Raw genomic sequence first — 16730 nt, 5'->3', positions numbered from 1 at the left:
GACAAAACCATTCCTAGGTTTATTTCAAAGAAGGATCTTTCTCCCGGTTCATTTCTATCTTGTGATTTGGTAGGAAAATTATGTCGGAGTGTCGATAATAAATTTTTTATATTTACAATTGTTGACAACTATTCCAGATTTTTGCAAACCTATAGTTTGGCAAACACTTCATCTTCATCCATAATAAGATGTTTGAACGACTATTTTTCTTCCTATGGGGTTCCCAAAATTATTTTAACCGACAATGGTCCTAATTTAATTTCAAAGGAAATTGAACTTTTTTTTTCAAGTTTAAATATTGAACATAGGAAATCATCATTGTATTTCCCACAGGGCAATTCAACCATCGAACGCTGCCACAGAATTCTCAAAGAATCGGTTGCATCACTTTCAGAAAACACATCTCAGTGGTCACAAAAATTACCTCTTTTCAAATTGCATTATAATGCTAGCAAGCATGGTGTTACTGGGTTTTCGCCTGCCGAGCTATTCCTCGGTCGAAACATCAATATTCCCATGCATGCCTTTTCTGATCCTGAACTTGTCTCTCATTATGAATTATATGCCCAAGAAATGACAAAATGTGCTGAAAGCAATAAAGAATTGGTTGCTGAAAATGAGGATAGGTATTTTAAACAGCACGAGAAACAGTTAAAAGGGAGGTCAATTCCCAAATTTCAAATAAATGACAAAGTGTTTATAAAAAACCTGAATAATCCTGGTGTTTTAATGCCTAAATACAAAGGACCATACATCATTGAAAGAATTTTTAGAAATGACAACTACCTTGTAAGAAGTGAAAATATTAGTGATAAGAGTATTAAATTACATGCGAGTAAAATCTTTCCAGCCAGTTAAGGATATTTGTTTTTTCATTTTGTTTTTGTGTGTGCAATGCTATGCTTCTTCATGAAAATTATGCAATTCACATTTTGATCTTTATGTCAGACTAGCTACCTGATATATTCTTGCTTTAATTGTTTTTCATTTCTTGAGCCTAGCTAACTTGGGGAATTTTTAAACTAGTATTGCAGGTTCTTTTTATGTGATTTTGCATAGAAGTTTTTGGGGAACATACGATTGTTGTGACAGGATTAGGGTTACAAAAAAAAAAAAAATTTATACTGGCTTTGACATTTTTTTTTTGCAACTGTTTTATCATGCATATCTATTTATGAGATTTGACGTTTTCCCTATTGATCAATGAAACAAATCAACTTACCATTATCATTTTTGTCTTATATGTTTATTTTCTATGGTCAGGGCTATTCATGAATTTTTACTATTGTTGTAAATTTTTCCCTGGAGGGGGTGGAAATGTTAAAGATCTCATTTTTATATTATATTTTTTGATCTTTAACACTCCATAAATGTAACTAGATGGCAGCACCAGCTTGCGTGTGTTGTGTATTACATAACGGAAAGATGATGATCTAAAATGACGTCAGGAATAGGGTGTGGAAAACTGTCAGAATTGAATGCGTGATATCCGATTGGATAATTTGAGCTGTAGCGTCACCTTGCCATTTTTTTTGCTGAGCTGATTTATCTGTTCAGTTGGCGGTTGAACTTTTTACATTCAAGATGCTCTCAAGAAAGCGTCTTTCCCAAAAAGTGTGCAAAAATGGCTGGAGCCGACATAGGAAGAAAAGAAGAAAATATACTGTGATACTATAAAATATTACGGTAACAGTGTTTAATCACTAGTAAAATTTACCCAAGAAAAATATCATAACCAAGAACTGCATTATGTAATATATTGTCGACTCGAATCGCATTCTTACTCATCCTGAAATTTACCGGCTTCAACATGGACTCCATGCTCATTTGTTCTGCATTCCGGCTCATTTGGAAGAAAAATTGCAACTGAACTGTATTGTGTAATAGGAAAGGAAACACCTATTTCGTTTTTGTTGAACTCAACCAAATGAAGATAAAATGAAAAATATCTCACGCCATTCAGCCGAATCATCAGGAAGTGTGTGCTTCGTAGTTCATAGGAACTAAAAGAAATATTCACCATTTTTTATCTACAGACTGTTTTCGTGATAAAACTACTGATTACTTCTACTCCGCCACGCAGAAGAGTAAATATGCGTTAATTTGTGATGGTGAATTTATTGAGTAAAAAAAGGTTGTGATCGTCGCATCTCAACTTCGCGATTTAGAAATGCATTGATATTAATGATTCGAATCTGTTATTTATGAGTTCCTATTATGTGCTAAATGTGAAGATAATGTCAATTATATATCCTAGTTAAAATTTAATAAATTGTTGTAAAATGGTAAGTTATTTGCCTCAGAGTTTCAAATATGATGGTTAATGATTTAATATTTTGATGGGAATTTAAATTCCAAAAATAATGAATGTGTCACAACGCTATGACTATCCACTATACATTCAAGTTATTTGGCTAATTTTTAGTACACCTTTCGTCATGTTGTTGTATACACAAATTTTCATCATAATATCACCATAATTATTTTTACAGTATTACAAAAAAAAAAAAAAAAAAAAAAAGCTCACAATGAATGAGCTTCAGACCTGTATGTCTCTCGTGTGTACTGCCGTGGGCAGGTAAGCGGCAGTATCTGCAGAAATGAGTTTTCGAGATAATTGAAGAAATGTGTGTTGGATTCAGTAGTACTAACAATAAGAAAATGTTGGAGTTATATATTTTTTTCAGCGGAAACCAAATAAGTTAGTTTGTACAACAAAGCTAACGTACAATAGATGACAAAATGCAAATTCGTCAGCAATTTGTGTTATCGTAGAAATATCGATCACAGTAGGAAAATGCACACGAACATCTTTATACAGTGCATTATTCTTTAGGAGCCACTGCAATGCCACTTGAAGTTTACCTATATCAATTTGAAACTCCCTAGAATGTTCTAAATTTTCACGACTTTCTACTACGAGCACTAATCCAGTTTGATTAGGAAAAGTTGGGTCAAGCGGAAGTTGTTCCGCCAGCTCGACCACATCCTGAGCAAAAAGGATTGCCTGCCCTTTGCACCAGTCTTGGCTCAAACGATTTTGAACTTTTATTATTTTAAGAAATGGCACTACTCTGCAAATAAAACGTTTCTCAATTTCCGATAACTCATCAATTTCTGTAGGTATTGCAGCTACCGACATTTTGTTCCAATAGGCCTGGGGTGGAGTTTTATGTTTTTTAATATTGTTTGAGCATCGTGAACAAGTAATTATATTACCTAAAGCTACCAGTTCGTTAGGCAAAATAGAGCCTAAATTTTTAGTTTGCAATTTCCTACGTTGCTGAGGATACAAAATTTTTTTTGCATATTGAACACGACAAGTCAGCATAAACATTAATTGATTTCTTAAAGTTTTCTGCGTTACACTGGTTTCTTCGATCTCGAGCTGCTTGTCGCATGGCGCTCAGACGATTAGTTCTCTCCTCGGAAGATTCGTGAAGTACCACCATTGCTGAACGGTTACGAGCAGCATCCAAACGCAGCATACGTTCGTCCTCAATTTCATTTGAAACTCCATTCTATTCAAGAGTCACAACTGACTACAACTGTATTTATGTCGAGGACTGCATACTAAGTGCCTTGCCTCCATTATTTTATATACCGATAGATGGCAGCACCATCACCGGATCGAACAGTTAATGAGAATTTAGAACTAGTCCAAGAGCTAATAGCTACCTGGTGCTAGCACCCCCAGAGGTATCGTTTCACTTGGAGGACATTGAGACCACGAGCATATTTAACGTCGCCCAGTCTCCTTTAATGACGACGGTGGGTCTTCGACCAGCGGGGATCGAACCCGAGACCCTCTGGCCCCGAGTCCAATGCCTTACCGAATTTGAAACTCGCTCTCTTATCAGATCTAAACGATGAGCGCGTTGCTCTTCACTCTCATTTGAAAGTCGCTCTCTTATCAGATCTAAACGATGAGCGCGTTGCTCTTCACTCTCATTTGAAAGTCGCTCTCTTATCATATCTAAACGACGAGCGCGCTATTTATCACTTTCTTGCAATAACCTCTCGTTATTGTAGCTTCTCATTCTGGACAGTCTTTCCTCGCGCTGACCTAAACTCTCCTGTGAACGTGTTAATGTAATTCTCTTTCTGTTTGCTTCCAACCTTTTTTCTTTCTCATTAATAGATTCTTCTAAACATCTTTTCCTCATCCGAGCAGCATTTTTTGTAGGCCTACCAATGTTAGTATATAAAGCCTGCTTTTTTAAAATTATTTATATAACACAACTGATAATTGTTAAAATACGATTATATATATATATATATATATATATATATATATATATATATATATATATATATATATATATATGTTAATAGCTAAAGTAAGGTAGGTAGCTATTTTAAAAGTAATCAAAAATATAAGCATACAGATTATAGCCACATTAGTAGCTTATAGCCACAAAAAATTATAAAATAAAAACTTTTTAACAAAAAAATTGAACCGCCGAAAAAACTGAAAAGCAAAAAATAATAAACCATTTTAATTAAACCTTAATAACTAAGTTCTTAAACTGATGTAAGTATACCTAAGTATATATTTTGTAATAATTTAGAGTTTTTAATTAACCTTAATAACTCAGTTCTTAAATTAATGTAAGTATACCTAAGAAGTTTTGAGTCGGTGCCAAACAATAAATAAACAAAGATCCCTAAATTACCTAAATTTAAAGAAATAACCAAATAAAATTAGCAATGTAATGTGAAATGTCCGGCGATAAACATAAATGTTTCAAAAAATGCTCCCTCCACACGCCATCATTAAATCATGAATACTAGTAGATCGTATACAACAAAAAGTACCTCTCGTTGGAGCTTTGAAACCTTTGGGACCTCGCACGAGAGAGGCAAACAACCAGTGAGAAAAATCTTCAGGATCATGTATGCAATTAACGGCTACAGTTGTTATGCCATACTTACGCTAAATAATACTATGACCCACAAAACCATTTATTTGAGCTTTTAACAAGATGAGAAATCCTTCTTCAGTATGATGAACAATGATATAAACATTTTGACTGTTGTATATGAGCGAAAAGCTCAGTAGCAGCCAAATACTCGACACGTGCTTCTTCGAGACCACTCGACGACGTTCGGGTTTAACTTCGTGAACGCTCGGCATTTTCCGGCGAAGGGGCGTGTCGCCATACGCCACCGCTGCGCCTCACTCTTTACAAAAATAATTAATTTGCTTGTTTGGCACCGACTCAAAACTACTTAGGTATACTTACATTAATTTAAGAACTGAGTTATTAAGGTTAATTAAAAACTCTAAATTATTACAAAATATATACTTAGGTATACTTACATCGGTTTAAGAACTTAGTTATTAAGGTTTAATTAAAATGGTTTATTATTTTTTGCTTTTCAGTTTTTTCGGCGGTTCAATTTTTTTGTTAAAAAGTTTTTATTATGGTACTTTTGAGTTTTCTACCTTTTGTTGAAGGGAGGAAATAGTTACAAGTTTTTTTGATGCTCAAAAACACAAATGACAGACGTATTTTATATTCATGGTATTGTAGGCCTAGTCTTTAGATTAGACTCATTTAACTTTATTTTTAGGTATGTTAAAGTGTAAACAAAGTTCAAACATTTTGACAAACTAGGTAGGCTATATGCTATTTCTGGTGAAAGGCTCGAGTAGGCTTACTTTTTAGTGGTCTTTCTCCGGAAAACAAACCAACCATCCTGTTTATTTTCTGACATTGATATGGGGCGCTACAAAAGGAAGACAGAAAGACAAAGCTGGTCTAACGAGAGCATGATTGGAGCTGTTCAGGTGGTTCTTGATGGAAAAATGGGATACAGGCGTGTTTCTGCAAATTTCAATGTACCGCAAACAACACTTGAGAGACGTGTGAAAAATGCTCGTGTAAAAGGTTTGTCGTCAGAAAGTGCTGCTGAAAAGGGTAGATATAAGAGTGTTTTTTCAAATGAGAAAGAAGAAGAACTAGTTAAATATATATTACAAATGGAAGAAAGGCTCTTTGGATTGACAATGACTTATTTGAGACACCTAGCATATGAATTGGCCGAAGTAAGCATTGAAAATAGCTTCAACAGGGATAAGAAAGTCGTTGGAAAGGACTGGCTCTACGGATTTCTTAGACGAAAGCAAAGGATTTCTTTGCGAGGTCCTGAACAAACTTCCATTGCACGAGCGAAGGGCTTTAACTGTGTTGTTGTGGACAAATTTTTTGACCTGTTATAGTCAACAATGGAAAAACATCACGTCTCCGAAAAATATTTATAATGTTGATGAGATGGGAATCATGACTGTTCCCAGCAAGTAGTCGAAAGTTCTCTCTATACGAGGCAAAAAACAAGTTGGTTATCTAAGTTTGGCGGAAAGAGGGACACTAATAACAGCAGAAACCTGTATGCTGCTGGAAACTTCATGCCAACCATGTTTGTCTTTCCAAGGAAGAGGGAGAATCTAGCTTTAACGGAGGATACTCTTCTAGGATCATTTTCTTACTTTCATGAAAGCGGATGGATTACAAAAGAGAGTTTCCTGTTTTGGTTCACGCACTTTGTAGAGTTTTCCAATCCATCATCTGAAAAACCTGTTCTTCTGATCTTAGATGGGCATAGGTCACATGCAAAGAGCATAGAGCTAATTAATCTTGCACGAGAAAAAAAAGTTATTTTACTATGCTTTCCTCCTCACATGACCCACCGACTCCAGCCACTTGACGTCACATTTATGGGCCCACTAAGCACATATTATGAGCAAGAAGTAAGGAGGTGGTTAAAAGAAAAATAAAGTTGGAAAAAGACTGAGCATTCTTCTTCCTCTGAAGAAGATGATGGTTTTAGGGAGGCTTGCAGTTTTTGAAACGAACTCTACTCAGATTCTAAACAAAAATTGGGCTTTATCCAGTGTTCAGGGTGTTTAGGTTGGGTCTATGAAAGCATGTTCAAATGCTGAAGAAGAAGACAACACTTTTGAATGTGATTTCTGCAAAATTGCCACAACTCTCCGCAAGAAAGGTCAAATTTTACTAGTCTATTCTGAGCCAAATAGTAGGACTCGACCGATGCATCGGCGCCGATGGTTCAACAATTTAGCCATCGGCATTGGCGGCCGATGCTAACTTGCTAAAAACATCGGCCCATCGGCCTTAAAATACATTGAAAAGCCGATGGAATTGGCCGATGTTTTTGAAAAAAAAAAGGACCTTTCTGTTTTACTTTTTAATACAAAGTAAGAGGAAATATTGCTCTCATATAAAATTTACTCAAATTTCAGAATGAATTTCTATTTTAGTCACTCCTAAAAGAGTTTTTAATTCAAATACCAAACAAGTTAATTATTGTGTTGTTTCTTGCAGCTGGATGTACGTATATATCTCTCATAAGTCATAACTCAAAAATGGGAAGCTGTTGAAGGTTAAATTTTCGCATGTGGGGTGTGCGTACGTTCTAGTTGTGCACTTCCCTTTTTGTTTTCGATCAGGAGTTCTGAAAAGCCTACTCATTCTTTGTGGCTATTAATTACTTACTTCAATGCAAAACTAATATAGCGTCTGACTGACGATCCTTTGGTGAAATATTGCCGACCATAGAAACAAATATGAGATGGCAAAACCGGTTTTTGGGTCATTTTGTTAGATTCCCGTTGAACCGACGGTAATTTTTAATTTTTCAATATTTGAAATATGAATCACAGTAATGAAGTCTTTTCTGTATCGATTCGGCTGAGTTAAAAAATTGAGGCCAGTGGAAATACATTTTGGGGCCCTATTTCTCTATCACAGAAGTGTAAAACATTTATTATAAGCATTTTTGCAACTCCTACGTTGCCCCTATGGTTATGGGGCCTCTCGCGCAATTGCAACATTTGCTACATTTTAAATCCGCCACTGCACGTCAAAACAAACTCAGGTGCAAGTTTTAAAAGGTTTTTCTGCTCCATGTTTATGATTATTTTGAACTCTATTTTTTATGACTATTTTTTGAATTTCCGAAAACATTTGCCTGCTCTCTTCCCACTCCCTCAATTTCTGAAATTAAACTCTAGTTGTTCTTCTGAGTTGTTTAAAACTAACACCATTCATAAAATTAAAGGTTTTCTTTTTCAAACTTTATCTATTGTTTAGAAAGAATGTAAAGCATTAATGTAAGAAATTGATTCAAGACGTTTTGAATGGTGAAATAATTCGGAAATCAAAGGGACTTATGAATTTTTTCTTCGGAAGTGCTGAAGTAGATTCAGAAACTCTTCCGAGGCGTTGGTGGTAGCGGTTCTGTACTAAAAAAATGAGGCGGAAGTTGGGGCCGAAGTGTCAGTTACTCCAAAATCAGAGGGTGACCCTCTCCCCGCTAACCCTCCCTCGTCGTTTCAAGCATTTCGTAAATATTTAACGATTATTTATTTTGATCAAGAAATGTCATTTTACGTATTTCTCATACTTGTTTCACCTATATTTCGTAGTGCACGATCTTTTTTGCATCATTAATAGCGATCGATTTTTTTTCTGTTGTAAGTAACTATTTTTATGTATTTATATAAAGTCAATGAATAAGATATTTTCGTTTTTTATAGAAAAGTTTCAAGGATTTTCTATTATGTAATTCGTTTAAATTCCAGAAAATTATTGTTAAATTGAAAAATTTAATTTGAACTTGTTTGTAAAGCTTCATATAAAAGATTAAACAATCAAATTGTTCAATATTATGTGTGCAAACATCAGATAAAGTAGTATATGTATTCAGTTATTAACTTGGTGTAAATATTGAGTTTGTTTATTGTAGCTGCGTTTTAAGAACCTTGCTCTTTTCATGGCTATTTCTTTTTTCAGCAAAATTTATGTCACTGTTATAGCTTTATAGCTTTTATGAAAAATGCAAACTTTTCTATTCATAAAATTTAAATAAGTACAAAAATATTCCTATTATGATTTAATATTGTAATTTATCTGTTACCTTTTTTTGTTTAATTTGATGATTAAAAAATGTCTACGTGCAATCTTTCCACTTTAATTGCATAATTTGTTGACGGTTTCATAGTTTTATTATTTTTTTTTTTAATGATTAAACAACATAATTTAATGTTTTTTAACTGTTTAGTGCACCTAAATCCATACATTATTACAATATTACTGAAATTTTAGTTATATGTTCAATTTTAAAAACAAAAACAAGTCAATTGGTTATTAAAAGTCTCTTTGTTTTTCTTCCTTTTTTTCTTTCTTTTTTTCTTTTTCTTTTTTTGGCTGTTGTTCTTTCTTGTTCATCATACAGCAGTCAAAAAAAGGAGAAGCAGCCCTATACAGATTGTATGTAGTACGATCCAAAAGTTCGGGGATAAGCTGTATAAAACCTTACCCAGAATAGTTCTCATTACCGAAGCACATCCACCTTCAAAAGGTCACCTTGAAGGACTATGTACTTCTGCCAGTGTCCATATAACTTTGGAATCACTCCTAGAAGCCATTTTTCGCTACCTTTTATGATGCAGCTTTATTTTCCCCTGGCGGAAGAAAGCGGCGCCCATGCAAATGCTTTTTTTTTGCTAGGAACAGGTAAAAGTCATACGGAGCTAAGTCCGATGAAACGTTATGTTATTTGTTTGTCATATCAGAGTATTGACCAATCGAACCGTGCATCCTCAACATGAAAATCGCCTTCTTCTCCAGGATGAATTTAAAGCAGCAGCGCAAGAGGCCTTACAGGAGGTTGCGAAAAATGTGTTCCAGGAGTGCTTCTAAAAGCTATATGAACGTTGGCAGAAGTGCATAGTCGTCCAAGGTGACTATTTTGTAGATAGATGTGCTTCGGTAATGTGAACTATTCAGGGTAAGGTTTCATACAACTTGTCCTCGAACTTTTAGATCATACTACTTACGTATGAGTTTTCAACCTACTATTTCATAACGTTTTTGAGTGACGCAAGTTTACGCGCATGAAAACATCACAAGAGAATTTGCGATAATTAACTGAGGACGCTTTCAAAATGGATATTTCGGTCATCTATATGCTCTTAGGTACATATGCATGTACAGATGTGCCGAAAAAGTTTAAATTGGGTGATCGTAAAATAGAAATTTAGGTCGAAATCTGATTTTTTTTTTGTGATTACGATTCCTAATTCGTAGAAAGGAAGCAAAGTGAAATGACTCAATGATCCTTTAAATCCCTGATAATCTCATCAATTTATTTCTGTTTGATTTTTTTTTCCTTTTTTTTTTTTTTTTGCCATCGGCAATCGGCCATTTGGAAGAAAACAATCGGCCATCGGCCATCTTTGAACAATCGGCCAACAATCGGCATCGGCCCATCGGCCAAAAAATGCCATCGGTCGAGCCCTACCAAATAGTATTATTAATGACATTTATTTAGGATTATTGTTATAAAAAGATTTTTAATGATCAATATCACAGACTATCTAGATCTAATATGAAGATCTCTTTACATATACCCTACTGTATTTTCATTTATATGGCAAAGTTTTTGTAAAGAAAACCTCTAAAGGTTAATTTGTGTTTTTAAATTAATTAAATGGTAAAAAAAATTTAAAAATCAAATTTTGCATTGTTTTTTATGGTAGCCCCATTTTAGACAAATAGTCGTTCAAAACGGGGACTTGTGCACTTTTTAATTGTTTAATCTTTATTATAAAAATAATTAAATTTTGTCAATGCTCAACATAATTTTTGATAGAAATAGACATATCTAAGCTTTTAAGCAGTAAATCTCTATTATATGGAAATAGTTAATTTTTTTATAAAGAAAAAAGCATAAGCGTCTCCATTTTGGACAACTTTCCCCTATTTACTGTGAAATAATTATAGTTAATATGAACAGCTTTTATTTTCCCTCTAAAGTTTTAATTTATGTATTCAGTTTTTGGCAGAGGAATTCAGAGTCCTTTATGTTTCTGCATGTGCACATGATTTCTTTCTTTTTTTTTTTTTTTTTTTTGACAATGAAAATTATTTCTTTAGTTGACATTTTATTGTTTTTATTTCTTTTTGAAATTTCATTAAGTCATTTTTAAAATTATTTTTTGGCAGCAGAGGAAAAACAAATGATTTTTTTATATGATGTATTTATTTTAATGAGCTTATTAATTTTAATTCTTTTTTTTTCTTTTTGAAAGCGGCTAAAGATTTTTTTTAAAGGAATAAAATGTATTTGCTGCTTTGTTTAAAAAGTGCTGCTACTTTATTTGTTCGGTTACTTAATTTTTATGCATCTAATTCTTTAGATGAGCGAGCCATATTTTACTTCTAGAAATCGCCTTAAAATATTTTTAAAAATATGGTATAAATAATTTGCGATTTTAGCCAATTTTGAGAATTTTGATCAGATACTAGAAAGTCGATATTGCTATACGGGAAAGTGGGCTCATTTAGTTCTGGACAGAACTTCGTGTTTTGTTTGTTTGCCGAAACAATTATAATTACCAAAGAAAAAACATACGCTTCACTGGGTTCCGGTAGCGTGGTTGCTTGGCACATTAGACACTGAGCAATCCAGTATAGGATTATTGCTTTATAGTAACCGTAAATGCAATTCAATGTTTTGGCTAATTGTTTTGAATTCCAAAGAAACTTTTGATTTTCTTTAATTGAATGAAATATACGATTCTTCTTTTTTTTTTTTTTGACAATTTTTGAATTCTCACGGGATTTGTTTTTTTTTTTTTTGGTTAGACAGATGGGATAGCTAATTGATCAGAGATTGCTTCGCACGCTTACAACTGGGTAACGGTAGCGTGGTTGCTGGGAGAGTTTTGCAATAAACTATAGAGTTGCGGAATAATTTTACATTGGAAAGTGCTATTTAATGTCTTTTTTGTTTATTTGGCAAAACATTTCAAATTGAAGAAGAAATCACCTCTCTTGCTAAAGAGGTTTAAAGCAACTGTAAATCTAATTTAATGTTTTGGCGAATAGTTTTAAATTCCAAAGAAACTTTCATAGCTTTTTTTGAAAAGGTGTGTACACATTTTAGTTTAAGAAAAATGATCATTTCACATCGGGGGGGGGGGGGATTCAGTGAACTTCCTTTAAATTTTTAGCATGGCTGCGGGTACAGCTAGTTATTTATATTTATTCAAGTTATTCACAGATATAATTAGAATTAAAAATGAAATTAAGTATGCTTATAATATAGCATTAATGTATATTTATATTTCTGAGGATGAACTTCCCCCATTGTTTATCACTATTTGATAATGATTAGTGTAAGTTTTTATGTGAAGACGTACTTGAAATAAATTAATAGGGGACAACAAATCGATATAAATAAAACAAAGAATACAATGGGTCGCCAAATTATTACAGATACTACTCAAATTCTCAAGTCTTCAAGTTTACACTCATTTTTTTAAAGAAATAAACCACAAACCATAATTTTTTTTTATTCTGCATAGCAGCTGGTATCATTGTTATTGTTTCTTTAGAAGTTGCAGCACTACCAGACTGCGTCATTTTACAAATATTTGAGGTTACTCCTGTTTTAGTTGCTAGTGAGAAGCTAGAGAGCATTCTGTATAAAACATTCTTGATGGAATAGCTGCCCCAGGTAGCGTCGCATGCCCCCTTGGGTTCACTGGTAAAAGAAACGTTTTTCGACCAAAATGCTAAAAATAGAGTCTTTGGAGAAGAACGCCCACAAAGTATTAAACTAATCAAAAGAATAACATTATTTGTTAATAACACTACTTATAAATAGTACTTACAGGATTTCAGTCCTCAACCATCCTTTTTTTTGGTTGTTTTCCCGACTGTATATGCAGCCTCGGTGCAGCGTGGATTTTTTTTTTTACTCTTTGACCAATCACCTCCATACAGTTCTGGTGGAAGCTTTAATACCCTTTTCATACATATGCAAGACGGACTACAGTCTTTTAGAAATTTTTGAGGGAAATACCACTATCTGTGGCTGGTACGAGCGCTGGTGATATGTTTTCTGTCACATTTTCATAAGCGATCCACTTCCAGTGGCATGTTTTGGGTAATTTTAATTTTGATAGATCCAACTATTGATCTAAAAACACCTGTTATACTTGCAATAAATCTCTGGGTATGTGTGGAGAGAAGTAGCAATGTTTGTACTTCCCTGCACTTTTTAGGAGACATGTTTGAAGCTTTGCCCATTATTAAAAAACAGTTTTGACAATATCAAACTACGATATAAATCAAATATTGAAATTTCATGTCAAAAAGTATCACCATTGCTTTATTAATAAGTGTTAATTACGTATTAACTATAGCAGACACCAAAACTTTTGCAGGAATATTTCTAGAATGCTTAATATAACCTCAACACAGCGCAGCAGTTTTTTCTAATTAGAGACTAAAACTGGAATAACCTCAAATGTTTGCAAAATGACACAGGCTGGTAGTGTTGCCACTCAGGGCCGGATTTGGAAGTGTGGAGGCCCCGGGGCAACTTAGGAGTGGAGGCCCCTAATCAGAGTTCGAAAAGATCATCATATTTTCGAAAATATCTGATACTTTGATATATATCCGAATATTTTGATATATATATATATATATATATATATATATATATATATATATATATATATATATATATATATATATATATATATATATATCCGATATTTTCGATTTTTTTGACCCGTGAAAGTTAGGATATTTTGTAAAAATTATATTGTGGAGCCCCTTTGTTGTGGAGGCCCGGGGGCAGTAGCCCCATCTGCCCTCCCTTAAACCCGGCCCTGTTGCCACTTCTAAAAAACAATAATAATGATACCAGCAGCAATTCAGAATTTTTTTCAAAAATGTGGTTCCTGGTTTATTTCTTCCAAAGGTTTGCCTAAACTTGAAAATAAGAGAATTTGAGAAGTGTTGCTAATAATCAGGGTTCAAAAATATCATAATATTTTCGAAAATATCGAAAACATCAAATATTTTGATATATGTTGAATATTTTGATATCTATCTGATGTTTTCAATCAGCAGAAACTAAAGTTTTCAAAATATGAAATGTGTCGTCAAATCACTTTCTTTTCTTATATTATTATTACACTATGTAGACTTAAAATTAAGGGTTTTTTTTCATTATTTATATCTAATATTTCATTTAACATTTTTATCAATTTTAATTGAGTTAGTTTAACATTAGCTGTTTTACTTATTTTTCCTCTGCTAGCTAATTTTACATAGTTATATGATTCAGAAATAAAAAATATGCATTAGTTGATGTACAGTTATAAGACATTTTAATTTTTTCTGCCTAATGTTTTATATTTAATTAAGCACTTTTCATATGAATTAAAATTGTTACATTACTAACTGTTTCATCAATATAAGATTTTAAAAAATAATATTATATTACTTTGTTTTATTAATGATGTATTAATACATCATAAAACTATAGTACATAACTTTTTGGTTATTTTCTTTACTAGTAATAAAGCTGAAAGTCTGTCTGGATCTCTGTACCGTACATAGCACCTAGACCGTTCGGCCGATTGTTATGAAAGTTGGCAGAAAGTTAGTTTGTAGCATGGGGGTGTGCACCTCAAAGCAAAATTCGATTTTGTTCTTGAAAAGTTCCAATTTTAAGAAAATTTTATCGAGTAAATTATCACAACATGGAAGATTAAATTACGAAATTATCATAACGTGGAACCGTAACATTGGCGAGAAATTCATCATCTGTTGATATTTGTAAATATACAGGCGAACCACATGACCTTTTAATTTTCAACTATGGCAAAGTCGCGCGTATACCACTAGTTAATAATAAATGAACAATATTACTATGATTAACATAATTTTTATACTAAAATACTGTAATTGAAAACATAAATATCTAAAATATCAAAATACCATGATATTTTCAAAATAAATATCAAAATAAGTACCAAACCATTCGAATTTTAATTTTAAGGCCCGAAAATGGCATTAAACGGCTCTCTCTACCTGGAATAATGATCCAATTTTCTTTGTTCAGGTCCCTTTCGAAAGCCCGCAAAAAATACCCCTTAAAATTTATTTTCTTACTTCAAATTAAAAAAAAAACACAGGCTGCAAAATCACCGGGAAAAAAGTTAAAAGCATTTTTAAGCCTAATATGGAACAGCAATTTCATATCAGAAAACTATCGTTTGCACGATCTTATTTTAAATTTGCATGAATAAAACCATTAAGAAGGTTGCCACTTTTTTTGTTTTTGTTTTGAGATAAAAATTTCCTTTTTAAAATTATTATTTGGCGACTTATTTTCTTTCATTTACTTTATTTTTGTACTGCCGGCAGAAGCTAATCAGGAAAGTTTCATTTAATTTGTTGGGGAATTTTTGATTTGCCGTTTTCTTACTTTAAGAATGATTATTTTTTACAGGAATTTTACAGTACTTTTTTTCTCTAATTGAAGCCTGATTGTTGAACATGCGTCACTTTACATAACTTTTATTTTCGAGGTACACCGTGCGAAACTGAGCCTCAGCTAAAGGATAAATAAATCAACACATTAATTAGTAGAAAATGCTAATAAGATTTTTTATTTGATAAGAACCATCAATTAGCCATATTCCATTTTTTCCCAGTAAATTATAAAATCATTGCACCATACTTTAAACATGAATCCCCCCCCCCCCACCCTAAATACAAAGACAAGGTGGTTAAATAAGAGTAGCATTACGTCACAGTCAAGGTGATTACATCATGCAATAAATAAATGTAAAAGATATCTTTCTTACGCAATTCATCATTAGTATACTCCTCTACACTTTCATCTCCATCGTCATAGTACAATAAATGTGGGTCATATGTTGTGGAAAGGGATTTAACGTTGTCATTGGAGCAGTTTGCTTCTATTTTTGTGACACAAGGACTCTTCTGATCAGCAACAGAGACTTGACTTTAAAAAAAAAAGAAGCATGTCTATAACAAGTAAAGTAGAAAAAATTTAATAACTTACAGGGATGTATCTTCTGTGAAGAAGAAACTGTTGTAGATCTGGGTGTCTTAATCAGTCGGTCAGGACTTGAAGTTTAGCCAGCAGTCAGTGTGACAAGAAACAAAGCTCACAGAGTGTTGAGTTTTAAAATCAAATTGTTGGAAAAGGTTCAAAGAAAGGCTATGAGGTTAGTAATTGGAATTTCTAATTTAGATTACAGTTCCAGGCTTAGAATGTATATCATGTAAAGTAAATTACAAGGTAAGTAGAAAAAGGAGGAGTAGAGGGTAAGAAGGGACATGATCTAGACAATATAATTTGCATATAGCGCCCAATCCAAAAAAAAGTGGACATGAGGATGAAAATTCAAATTTCATTCAATATGGTTGAAATTTTGCATACACACTGTTAAAAGTATACTAGTTCATATTTTATTGAAAAAAAATTTCATTTATGTCATTAACATTCTTATTTTAATTACTAAAGTTGAACTATATCAGTGCGAACTAGACTGCACCAAAACTGCTTATGTTGCACGGTCTATTACAGCTGAACAAATAATTCTAGAAATCTATAAAGTTTCACACATAATCTGACATTCATTAGCAACAGTTTTTTCCTGAAGAGAAATGTCTACTAATCTTCACTACAAAAGGTAAGCATATTTAATTATTCTTAATTATTGTGTCACACCCGCAACAAAAAAATGCATTTATATTTCCACAGAAAAATTTATTTGCCTAAAGGTTTTGAAACTTTGTATTCTAAAATAGTTTACTAAAGTACTTTGAATAACAAACACAAAAAAAATTAATTAATGTTTTAATTGG

General features: G+C 32.9%; 1 protein-coding gene across 1 annotated transcript in view; it reads right to left on the bottom strand.

Annotated features, from left to right (window-relative positions):
• Positions 1–16730, bottom strand: part of LOC129225835 (neuralized-like protein 4) — a gene marked incomplete in the record, with an annotated part of 156574 nt that overhangs the window by 53391 nt on the left and 86453 nt on the right. The window contains 1 exon segment of the mRNA XM_054860354.1: positions 15701–15861. Within this exon segment, the coding sequence (XP_054716329.1) occupies positions 15701–15861 (161 nt within the window).

Source organism: Uloborus diversus, chromosome 7 (genome assembly GCF_026930045.1).
Source record: "Uloborus diversus isolate 005 chromosome 7, Udiv.v.3.1, whole genome shotgun sequence".
NCBI lineage: Eukaryota > Metazoa > Arthropoda > Arachnida > Araneae > Uloboridae > Uloborus > Uloborus diversus.
This window is presented reverse-complemented; position numbering and strand designations above follow the sequence as displayed.